A 12,219-nucleotide genomic window follows, 5' to 3' on the forward strand; every position below is an offset into this window, starting at 1 on the left:
TGATTGTTCTTGAATGGCCCAGCCAGAGCCCTGACTTAAACCCAATTGAGCATCTCTGGAGAGACCTAAAAATGGCTGTCCACTAACGTTTACCATCCAACCTGACAGAACTGGAGAGGATCTGCAATTAGGAATGGCAGAGGATCCCCAAATTCAGGTGTGAAAAACTTGTTGCATCTTTCCCAAAAAGACTCATGGCTGTATTAGATCAAAAGGGTGCTTCTACTAAATACTGAGCAAAGGGTCTGAATACTTAGGACCATGTGATATTTCAGTTTTTCTTTTTTAATAAATCTGCAAAAATGTCAACAATTCTGTGTTTTTCTGTCAATATGGGGTGCTGTGTGTACATTAATGAGGAAAAAAAATGAACTTAAATGATTTTAGCAAATGGCTGCAACATAACAAAGAGTGAAAAATTTAAGGGGGTCTGAATACTTTCCGTACCCACTGTATATGAACATTCAAACACAGTATTATATGCATATACATAAACATCCAAACTAAAGTTCATGTACACTTTACATTACATTATTCAGTAATGGTGGAATTTTAGAGGGGACAACATGATTGTTTCATAAATCATAATTGTGTGTGGACATTATTTGCATGCTTTATTAATGTATCCTCTCAAATCTCAGGACACGGTGAAAGTGTTTGTATTTTAAGTTATTAGAAAAGCTCAAATTTTTTCCCATTGAAGAATACATGCTAAAGTCTATTCAGCTTTTAATAATGAATGAAGGCAAATATCTCTACCTTTCAACGTTTTGAAGATGAGCTTAGTTACATGCAAAAGAAATAAACAGAAAGAACTGAATGAGATTAAATCTGTTCAAAGTGGGGAAAAAAAGAAACATTCTCTTTTGTAAAATAAATGAGATTCCCAAAATAAATGAGCTTTTCCTCAATGAAATAGTTCATGGTTTAGGTTTGTGTGTTGTTGCTGTGTTAATGAAATGCTGCATGAACAATAGATGTCATTCTTTTCTTCGCCGTTCAAGACGACCTCCAGCTAATCTGTTTGTGCCCGAGCGTCCTCTCCCGCTTGCCCCGTTACGGCCCTGCCACGCTCATCTCTTTAATCTGCCCTCCCAATTAGCCGCGACTTAGTGCAAAGCAAGTTGGACTAAATGGCCTTTTAGCCAAGTCATTAGCTCTCATTGCACAACACTGTCAGGAACAGTCTGACTCATTAGTGTGTCATCGCTAACAGTCAAGTCAAAGACACTAACCAAGACTGAGAAATGAAAGACAACTAGCCTCAAGTTAACATACTATTGACAAATTACTAATCCTATTGGCTATTGACAAACTGAGCCAAATTAGCACATTTGCTTGCAAATTTATGAAATTGTCAAGTCATAGCATCTCTGAAAATGCCATTCTTGCGTACGAGAGCAGGATGAAGCTGTGTATGGATAATGGCATCTTGAAAACAGGTTTTTAGGGTGTTAATGATGTTCTAGCAAGAGTATATTTGGAAAACTTGCAATGTGTGCCAGAGGGGACGTGCGCACAAAAATATGCAAATAGACACGCATATGCGCGCAGTGGTACTCGTAGCACTTGTTAACACCTCTCGATACCGAAGGGTAGCAAAGCTGTTACAATTCACACTTCGAACATTGCGGCTGAGGTGTGTTTGACATAGTTTTGCTTCTTTAGTCAGCCAATCTCTGCTCTTCTACCCAGCAACACAAGCCATTTCTGTCACCCTACGTCCCCTCTGTTCTCAAAACAGTCACGTTTTATTTAAAGGTGTTGATGCAATGGTACAGTATTTGAGTTATAGATGTTGACTAAACATGTTTTTGAGTTGCTAAATGTTTTGAATGTGTGTCTGTGTTTCTATACCAGTTCCTGGCCCCATTCCTATGGAGTCCATTCAGACAGGCCCATACGAGGAGAAGATCTTCATGCAATGGAAGGCTCCGAATGAAACTAATGGAGTCATTACACTCTATGAGGTGAGAAAATATTTTTTGTTTATTTATATTTTATGTATTTATAGTGTATATATGTATATAAATATAATATTATCAGGGTTTCTGTAGGTCTTAAAAGGTCTTAATTTGCCCTTAAGGCCCTAAAAAGTCTTAAATTCATAAAGTCATGGCATTAAATGGTTCATGCATTGCCAAAAATTAAAATCGTTCTCAGTATTTTTGTTTTTCAACACAAGTATTCAAACATCATTAACTGAAGATGTCTCAAGGTTTAATGAAGTCTTGAAAAACTGAACAAAATGAAGTTAGTTATGCTGAAAACAGCAACAAATATCTCTCGATGGGGTACTTGATTTAATTAATTAAGTCAAGTTGATTGGCAGATATTCTGTCTTGTTTTAATCATGCAGTCACTTCGTTCTGATCAATTCGACAGAAAACAAGACTTCTTATCTTATGCAATTTAGCTTCTCAAGAAAACATTTCTTTACGATTTCCAGATTCTAGTGGTTGGGAGCAAAGGAATTATTTGTAATACTGTTTTTGCTACAATTAATTAAAAAGCAAGGTAGATAGTTTGGAAGTTGTATTTTCATGCATGAAACTGAAATGTTGCTGTTCATGTGTGTACAGTATGTGAGTCTTAAAACTATATATCAAAGTACATTTATGTGGTAAAGTAAGGTGGCAGGATGCTATTTGGTACAAATATTGCACAAAAATAAGGGATTTGCAGGAAATGTTGTTTGACAGCCCGGATCTCTCGCTAATTAATTATTTAATAGTCAATGCATAGAATATCCCCATTACAAGCAAGGAAATGAAATCACGGCATGACAAAAACAAATTACACCCAGATTTTGCATTAATGTGTGTGTTCGAGTGGGCTGGAGGCACAAAAGAGCCTCACTATCATTTTGATTTGATGAGGAAGACAAACCACATGCAAGGCATTGTGCATATCCAGGTACATCATTAAAACGGGGTTACGGCGTGTGCCATCTTGGTGATAAGAAGATTGACAGAATTTACTAAATGTATCGAGTGGGCACAGTGCGGCCCCATTTGGCCGGATAATTGCTATAATAGCCCTCATTGATTTAATTAGAAGCGTCCAATAGAATTATCCAGGAGATCTGAGCAGCCGTATGCCCCCTCTCCTCGCTTTTTAGTGATTCCGACAAATTAGACTTAGGACAAAGAGCTCGGAGGCAGGAAAAGGAAGGCGCAGAGATGAATGCAGTGGAAGGGTCACAAAAGGATACGGTTTTGTTTGTGGCAAGCAAGTTTCTTGACTCAAAGCTTTAGGAAAGTTTGGAGACTCATGGAAATAAAATAGGGCTGCAGCAACTAGCAATAAAAACATTAGTTTGATGTATTTTATGTTTTGATGCATTTTGTTTTTGAGAGTATGAAAAGTTATTTTCAGTATACTATTTAAACATTTTTGAAATGCAATATTGCATGTACGTATCATATGCAATGCTGCATATACAATGTGTAATACTTTTATTGCTATGAATTTTAAATGTATAAAGCATGTTTATATATAAACCATACTTTAAAACATATCAAAGCAGATGGATGGATGGATGGATGGATAGATAGATTATATATATGTATATATATTATATATATAATAGACTTTTCTATTGACACAGTCTGTGCTCATAGAGATTTCTATAACTAAAAGTATTTCCAGTACACTCACTTCAGCGGCAATCACACCAGGAGTGATTTTAGGTTAAGTACCTGGAACAAGGACACGGAGATGATTGCTTATGGCTCAACCCTTGTAGGAATGAACCAGTAACCTTCTGGTTGCCAGACTCTAGGCCACCCTATATGTACTGTGTGTAATGAAGTACTGGGTGGTTCATTGATCTACACTTATAAGAGCAGCTCAGAAGCCTGCTAAATATGACACACACACATCACAGTGGGTTTCAGATCAGTTTCTGAGTACCTGAGATGTGTCCTGCATCAAAATCCATACTTTTGATCAAATTTCCCCTCTCTCTCTGTCTCTTTGCTCTCCCTTCATTTCACTGCACAGCAGCCTCCTGTTATCAAACCATCAAAGCCTTTCAGAAATTAATTGCTTTGCTGACAAAATAAGAGTGTGCGTATGAAAGCGCATGGAAATAAGACAGAGAAGATCCTCAACAGCTCCTTATTAATCAACAGTGAGACGTGTAAAGCGAAGGTGTCTTTTGTCCTCCTGCTTCTTTATTGTTCTTTATCTCCATGCAAATGAGGATGAGTAAATAGCAGAACACTTCTGCACGCGCGGGTGTTTAGTCCTTGATCTTTGTTTTGTTTAATTTGCGTGACATGTTGTGAGTTTGCGATGACGTGATGTCTTCCACCCCTCCGCTGTGTCTCGTACGCCTGTCTGGAGTTACGTGGAAACAAACCACCCACATGTCTAATGGCTTTTCAGTGGAGTGATGGACAGGGACATTGACACTCTCTGTGGGTACTGTTATTTATGTACACACTTTAAAATTAAAATGACATTTGAGTTTGAGCTGATTTTTTACAACAATGTGCCATATTATTATACCATGTTTTTTGCACTATTGTATTTCAGTTCATACCAAAATGGACCATGATATTATACCATCCACATACCTTGGAGAACTTTATAAAAGCCATAGTATATTATTACCATCAGATGCCATCAATGTACCATGCATTTCTTTGTATGATACATGGTAATTCTTTCATGCTAGGATTTTTGGATATCTACCATGGAAATACCATAGTATTCTTGGCTTTTATGAAAGGAATTAATACTATTATTCAGCAAGGATACATTAAATTGATCAAAAGTGACAGTGAAGACATTTATTATGTTTCAATTTCTATTTCAAATAAAACAACATTGATAATAATAAGGTTTTTTTAAGCAGCAAATCAGCATATTAGAATGATTTCTGAAGGATCATGACACTGAAGACTGGAGTAATGATGCTGAAAATTCAGCTTTGCGTCACAGGAGTAAATTATGTTTTACAATACATTCACATAGAAAGCATCTATTATTTTAAATTGTAATTATATTTTGCAATATTGCTGTTTTTACTGTATTTTTGATTGAATAAATACAGGCTTGGTGAACCTTTAAAAAAAAAACACACACACATTTAAAAATTTACCGACCCAAAACTTTTGAACACTAGAATAAATACTATAGTGTACCAATTTAACATCGTTGAACCATGGTACCACCATAATACTTTTTTCTCTCTCTCTAAATAAGTAAAAGTTAAGAATCTGTCGTTCTGTGTGCTGATGTAGTTTGGAAGGCTTCACCTCTAACAAAGATAAACAGCCTGTTCTGCCCTTACGGGATGGAGGAAAACCTGTGCACATCCCACCTCCTCCCATAATGGTGTTGTTTTCATTTCCATCAATAAGCGCTTGAGTTGCAAGCACTCGAGTTAAGAGAACCAGTAACCCCTAACTCTCCAGAGCAGCTAAACCCGGTTAATGGGCTCACGGTCCTGCACGTCTGGTCTAGAGACAGCTGGAGGGAGGTCTAAATCCGGGTTAATGTCGAGAGTGTGGTTTTTATTTACCGTTTGTCGTGTCATGAGACCGTGAGATTGAAGTACCCTTATTTTGTCCCAAACAGCAGACATTGACATAGCATTGTTAGTAGTCGGAAGGAAGTCGTGTTAACAAGGTACCGGGTTGATGCAATGAGTTAGTCACTAGATTTTATTGGATTTAGTCTGTGAGGTTTATGCCATCTTTAAAAGATATTCAGAATTTTAGTAGCAAGTAAACAAATGATCCATGAGCAAATTGTGTATTCTGCTTTTTCCTGAGTAATATCTATGGAGTAAAGTTTTTATTTTTGGGGAGAATGAAATTTGTATCACCAAGTCTACAGTCATTTTCCACTATTTTCATTCTCTCTCATGCCGTATAGTTGTTTGTGGAGAATGGTGAGCCATTTTTTTAAATAATTTGTTTGTGCGTTGTCATTGTTTTCAGATTTATTCACATTCACAAAAATAATGTAAAATCACATTGTATTGTAGTTGATCGTGGTGGTCAGTGTCTAAGTGGACAGTTCTTGATCTGTCTGAATATATGAGACTATATTATTAGCATTTGTATAGTACTGTATTTTCTTCTATATTTGTTTCTTTGTCTATTTTATTCTGTTTTATGCATGCAGAACTGAGTGCAATGTAACATATTATTTTCTACACCAAATGTTGAGTAACCTCATTTCTCCCTGGCATCCCAAACCCTCATAACGCACCCTCAAAATGTACAAAATACTAAATATTCTGTGTTCTCAGCCAGTCTGTTTACCAACCGTAAATCTCAGGAGAAGCTGGCTTGAACGAGGCCGAAGAATTACTAACCAATCCAGCGTTGGTTTATAGTTTTGCATTTCATGTATCTGCTTGTATAACAGCTGCCTTGGATTTCAGGTTCTTATAATCTTTTTTGAAGGGTTGAAAGTCCATGCAGAATGAATTTTAGATGTTTAATTGCTTCGAGCTTATTGAAGTACTTCTTTGTGACAGATGTATGCAAGTGTGGTTGCAGGTTTGTTTTTTGTTTTTCTAGGGTGCCTTTTTTTTGTTAGTTGTTTTACTTGTCACATGACAAAAGGAATATTGTATGACAGTGTCACAAGAGACTTTATCCTTGTTCCAAAGCTTAGAGAGCTGCCTTCAGTATATGCCTGCTGTCTACATAGGCATCTGCCTTATATGGCTCAGTTGAACTGGAACCTCATAAGTGTCTGTTTTGTATCAATTTCCATAGGCAGCAACTCCGAAATTTTGAAGCAACCGCTTTTAACACAAAACACTTATAAACAAATAAACAAACAGAATAATAGTTTTATAATGTTGCTAATATTTTTTTATTTGCCATTGCTCGTCACAATGCATTTGGCCAAAACAAGGCACAAAAACAAGCTGTAAAAAAGTATTTTTCAAAGTGTGTTTTATAAGAAAATACTATTTCAGTTTTTCTACTGCAAATGTTTTTAATTCGCTGTGTTTCCTGCTGTTTCTTTGTAATTGATTGTGAAATTTACTAGTAATTTCACCTTCTTTTTTTTTTCCAGTGTAGCATAAGAAGCAGTGCACTTCAGTTGCCTTTGGAAAAGCCTTTTTGTTGCTAGTGCACTTATGATGCTTTAAAAGTTCGCTCACTGTGTTTTGGAACAGCATCTCTCTCCTTTTTTTATACTCATTGCTGAAGTGAAGTAGCCATAAATCCAATATCTCCCACAAACAGGGCTGTTTTCTTCACATTCCCATCTCCACTGCCAAACTGAACTGGGAAATGAACCCTTTTCAAATCAGCTGTGGTCAATTAAACTCAAGCGGCTCTTTTAACAGAGCACACAGTGCGTTCAGTAGTGCATTAGGCCACTTTTAGCAGCCTGTCGCGTGGCATCACATGCCCCCTGGCCAACACTTCCTGTCTCCCCTGACAACAGTCTGAAAAGAGAGAGGGAGGACAGATGAGAGCGAGAGATAGATCCCCCATCCTCACCTCTTCATTTCATACTTTCAGTCTCCTACAGGATTGACCATCCCTTGTGTTTTTTTCCCCCCATCAGGACATTTAAGTGATGACAGGGTAATTGGAGGTCTATTGATCTCTATGCTGGCCTTTGAGCTGTTATGTTGTTGTTGTTTGTTCATTTAGTCACATACTGTAGAAAATGGAAGATTTGCTTGATTTTGTTCAGAACATGTTGTCAAAAGTGAAATTACTCTGGTAGTACATTGTAATGACATCATAAATGGAGTATCCATGTGTCCTCTCGTTGAACTGGAAAATACACATAATCAAATGTACTACAAATATTACTATACAACAACAACTAGTTTAATGGAAAAATATTTATAGATCGTTTATTCTGTTTGCATAACAGCTCCCTTGGATTTCAGGTTCTTATCATCTTTTATCATCTTATAATCTAAGCCATGCAGGATACATTTGAGGTGTTTAATTGTTTTGAGCTTATTAAAGTTCTTCACTATTTTTAAATTCAGTTTGTTACTTTTTGTGTCTTTGTAATTGTTGGTGAAATTTACCTGCAATTTCTGAGTGAAAATTGTTTCTTCACCAAATTTGTTTCAGTGAGGTTACTCTGCTAGACTATCTAGTGCACTCCAGATGCTTTTTGAATCTGATATACATGTATATAGGAATAGAATTGTTTAAATGGATTTTCTAAATTGATTTGATTCTCTAGGAGGTTTACACTGAACTAGACACAACCTCAGACCTGTATCAAAACATCTTGAGTGCAGCTTACAGCCGAATTATCCATCTGTCTGTATATTTCCCTTCAGCCACCTCACGCTTTCTGTTTCATTGGGCTGAAAAGAACCTGTGTTTTACGAGATATGTTCAATACGACCCGCTGTTGGCTGAGTATATTAACACCGAACAAGGGCACAAATTTACAGAAGAACTTCGCTAAAGGCAATAGATGATATTTTAAAAGCCCCTTTAATAAAAGGCCTGCCATCAATCTCTAATGCCCTCTCATTTACAAGAAAACCTATGAATTTAAAACAAAAAAGTACTGTAACTGGTAACTGATAGATATGCAAAGCTGAAACTGGACTTAAGGACACAATTAAATGTTAAAGGTGAATTTCTTTAATGCTTAAACTTCTGGCACAACTAAAGACACGATTTGAAGGAGAAATACCTGTTTGTCCAAACAGCGGCCGAAGAGGGTTTAAACATTTCTGTCAGCATTTACAGTAAATTGGCAGCTGTAAAAGCAAAACTCAGGCTGTAACTCTCTATTAAGACTGATTTATAATCTGTAATGTGTAAACGTGTGCTTGGCAGTATATTACACCAGGCTGCTCCGCCACACCTCAGTGTGTGATTTACTGACCCAACATGAAATCATAAATATGATAGCATATTAAATCAAAACTAGGCTGCTGGAAACATAAAACAAATATGCCAGTATAAACAATCCTTTGACATGAAATAAAACAGCAAGCATGAAAGTTTAAGAAAAACCTATGAATAGTTGGATACTGTTACTGCAAGTTCTTGTCCTATGCAAGACATCGCATGCAGAATCTTTTTTCTTTGATATATTCTTTAAAAAACAATTAAGTCCAAACATTCATACTCCCATAAGAGATGGTGTGTGTGAGTCAGTATGAGAGGGTTTATGAGACAGTAGTGTCTAATAAATGATAATTCTGTCATTATTAACTGTACTCATCTTCACGTTGCAAGGACACATTAAATGTATCAAAAGTGACAGTAAATACATTTATAATGTTACAGAAAATCTGTTTCATATCAATGCTATTGATAAATGCTATTGATAGCATTGATAATAATAAGAAATGTTTCTTGAGCAACAAATCAGCATATTCGATTGAAGGATCACTGAAGACTGGAGTAATGATGCTGAAAATTCAGCTTTACATCACAGGAATAAATTACACTTTACATTTTGATTTTGGTTGCACTGTCCCTTTAAGTGACTGTATTGTATATACTGTCTATATACATATATATGCCGTCTGAGGATTTATTTTTCCTAAAGATGAACAATGTTCCAAATATTAATTTTAAATTTCAGAATCACTGAGATGTCTTATGTTGACGTCTGAAAAGTTTCATCATTGAATTGTGTCTGTCTCTCAAATATGTGTGGATTTTCTGGAGTGATATTTGGTTTGAATGTGCAGATTTGCTTCTCCTGACTGTTTTGTTGCCTGTGGTCAGTGGACAGTCACGGATGTGTGTGTGTGTGTGTGTGTGTGTGAGAGAGAGAGTGTTTAGAGGGCATTCTGAATCACTCCACTATGCATGAAAAGCTTTTAGGCAGGGGGCCTGCCAGGCACCCAGCTGTCAATTTATTTGATTTGAATTGTGGAATGGAGTTATGAAGTGTGAAACGTCAGGGCTAAAATGTTTTGATTGCCCCCATACACTGTGGCCATCAATTTCCATCAGCCTCCTCTAAGATATGGAAGTTATGTGAGTCTTGGTTATCTGTAACCTAGTTTAGTAATTGTTTTGGGGTGTGTTAATTCTTAGCTGGATGTTGTTTTTTAAAATTTACATGTTCGAAGAATATCCGAAAGCCTCGTAAAAGTGTTTAATAAGCGGCTTGTATTTACAGCGCAGTGCACTGAATGTGCTTGTTATTCAGTGCTCTCATAATATAATATTTGGGTTGCATTTCTAGTGACTGAAATTGTCTCAAACATTTGGAGAGAACATCTGAATGCAGAAAAGCCAAAGTAACAGAAAGAGATCCAGTTAAACAAAAATGTTCAGTGCTAAATTACTTTTCCTGTTTCAAAAGGTTTACGTTATTAAGAAAAATAATGTTTAAAGGAAGAATTCACTCCAGAATGAAATGTTATTTCCTCACACACCTGTTGTTACAAACCTGTATGACTTTCTCCTTTCAGCGAAATAGGAATCCAATGAAAGCACAGGCCAATATATATTTATTTATTTTTATTTATTTATTTATTTAGTCATTTAGCAGATACTTTTATCCAAAGCGACTTGAGGACAACAGAAGCAATCAATTGTAGTATTAAAACAACTAAAAACAGATCCAAAACTAAAAGCTAAAACTTTATAAATACTACTTATACACATTTTTAAAATAAAGAAATTAAATAAAAATGACAACAGCATTTCTAAACTTAACATTTAAATGAAAAACAAAAAAATAAAGCTAAAAACAATTCAAAATATTAAAGAACAAAAGGTACAGTATAAGACTAAGAGTATAATAATGATTCTAACATAACACTAAGCCAAACACCAAAAAAACAACTACATATATGTGTATGTACACACACACACACATACACACATATATATATATATATATATATATATATATATATATACATACACATTTATAAATTCAATATATATATTATTTCATTTCCATTTAGTTTATTGAAGTAGTAAAATAACTCAAATTCAATCAAACTAAAACTTAATAAAAGACCTATACAGACATAATAAATTCAGACATAAGTTAACTCAAATTAAAATAAATAACAAATACAAATAATACAAATCAAACGACAGTAGTTTATCAGTAATCCTAAAAAATAACACTGCCAAACACACATGCTAAAAAACAACAACTTACTCACACATAGTAAGAAATGGTTATAAACTGAAACAGAAGTGAAACTATTAGGAAAGAGGCGAAATAAAAAGCAATACTTATCCTTTGCCGGTGTCCCTGCCCGGTGGAGTCGCACGGTAGAGTCGATGGTCTTTACACTCTTCAGTCTTCACAAGAGGAGGCCGTCAAGCGACGACTGCGGCTACCGCTGCCGCGGTAAACTATGCTTTTTTTATACCCGTCTATCAAAATAATAAATTAATTCAGCTGGACACACTTTCCTTATTTTTTCCACAAAAATTGGCCAAGCAAGCGCAGACACTGACAAGATACGCGATACAGAACGAGACCAAACGCGATATCAGCACGTCTCCACACAGTAAACGAAACAAGCGTTTCCTATCAATGACAACTGCACTAAACACTAATGAGACAAGTAAATACACTTACAACTTCCGCTGATAAAGACTGCTTCTCTCAAAGAGTATTTCTTTACACTGTTTTCTGCTGGCGCTTGAACACACTTTCCTTATTTTTCCCACAACAAATGACCGAGCAAGCGCAGACACTGACAAGATACGCGATACAGAATGAGACCAATAAATATATAGTTTATTTATTTATTTATTTTTATTTTCCAAGTGTTTTCAATAAAAAAGCACCATGCACATTAATCAAAAAAAAAATTCTGTTTGTATAAATATACATCTTTAAAAAATTTAATTAAAAAAAACCCATATAAGTGCGTCATTTAAGTCATGCAAGGCTTTTGAAATCATGCTGTTGTCTAAATTTTGTGTGATGAACAGCTTTGTGTGAAGAACAGACTGAAATTTAAGCCGCCAGTCATTGAAAATGTATGTAAACGTGGCATGTGAAGACAGGTTTGTCATTGAAACAAAACTGGAGCATTTTAATTATTTTATTTCTTTGAAACTGACAGCCTTTGGTCAATACATGCTTTCGTTGTATGTAAAGGAGCAGCATGAACATTCATCAAAACCTTTTCTTTTGTGTTTTTTTTTTGGAAGAAATAAAGTCATTCAGGTTTAGGACTTAATGGTGAATAAACGTTTAAATAAATAAAGACATAACTTAAATTTTTGGTGAGCTATTCATGATATAATACATTTA

The 12,219-nt window shown here is 35.5% G+C and overlaps 1 protein-coding gene across 1 annotated transcript in view; it reads left to right on the forward strand.

Moving 5' to 3' along the window:
* Positions 1 to 12,219, forward strand: part of ptprt (protein tyrosine phosphatase receptor type T) — a 278,126-nt gene that overhangs the window by 153,944 nt on the left and 111,963 nt on the right. The window contains exon 9 of the mRNA XM_016287683.1: positions 1,861 to 1,970. Within this exon, the coding sequence (XP_016143169.1) occupies positions 1,861 to 1,970 (110 nt within the window). The remainder of the gene's footprint in view (positions 1 to 1,860; positions 1,971 to 12,219) is intronic.

Source organism: Sinocyclocheilus grahami, unplaced genomic scaffold (assembly GCF_001515645.1).
Source record: "Sinocyclocheilus grahami isolate Dianchi unplaced genomic scaffold, SAMN03320097.WGS_v1.1 scaffold223.1, whole genome shotgun sequence".
Taxonomy (NCBI): Eukaryota; Metazoa; Chordata; class Actinopteri; order Cypriniformes; family Cyprinidae; genus Sinocyclocheilus; species Sinocyclocheilus grahami.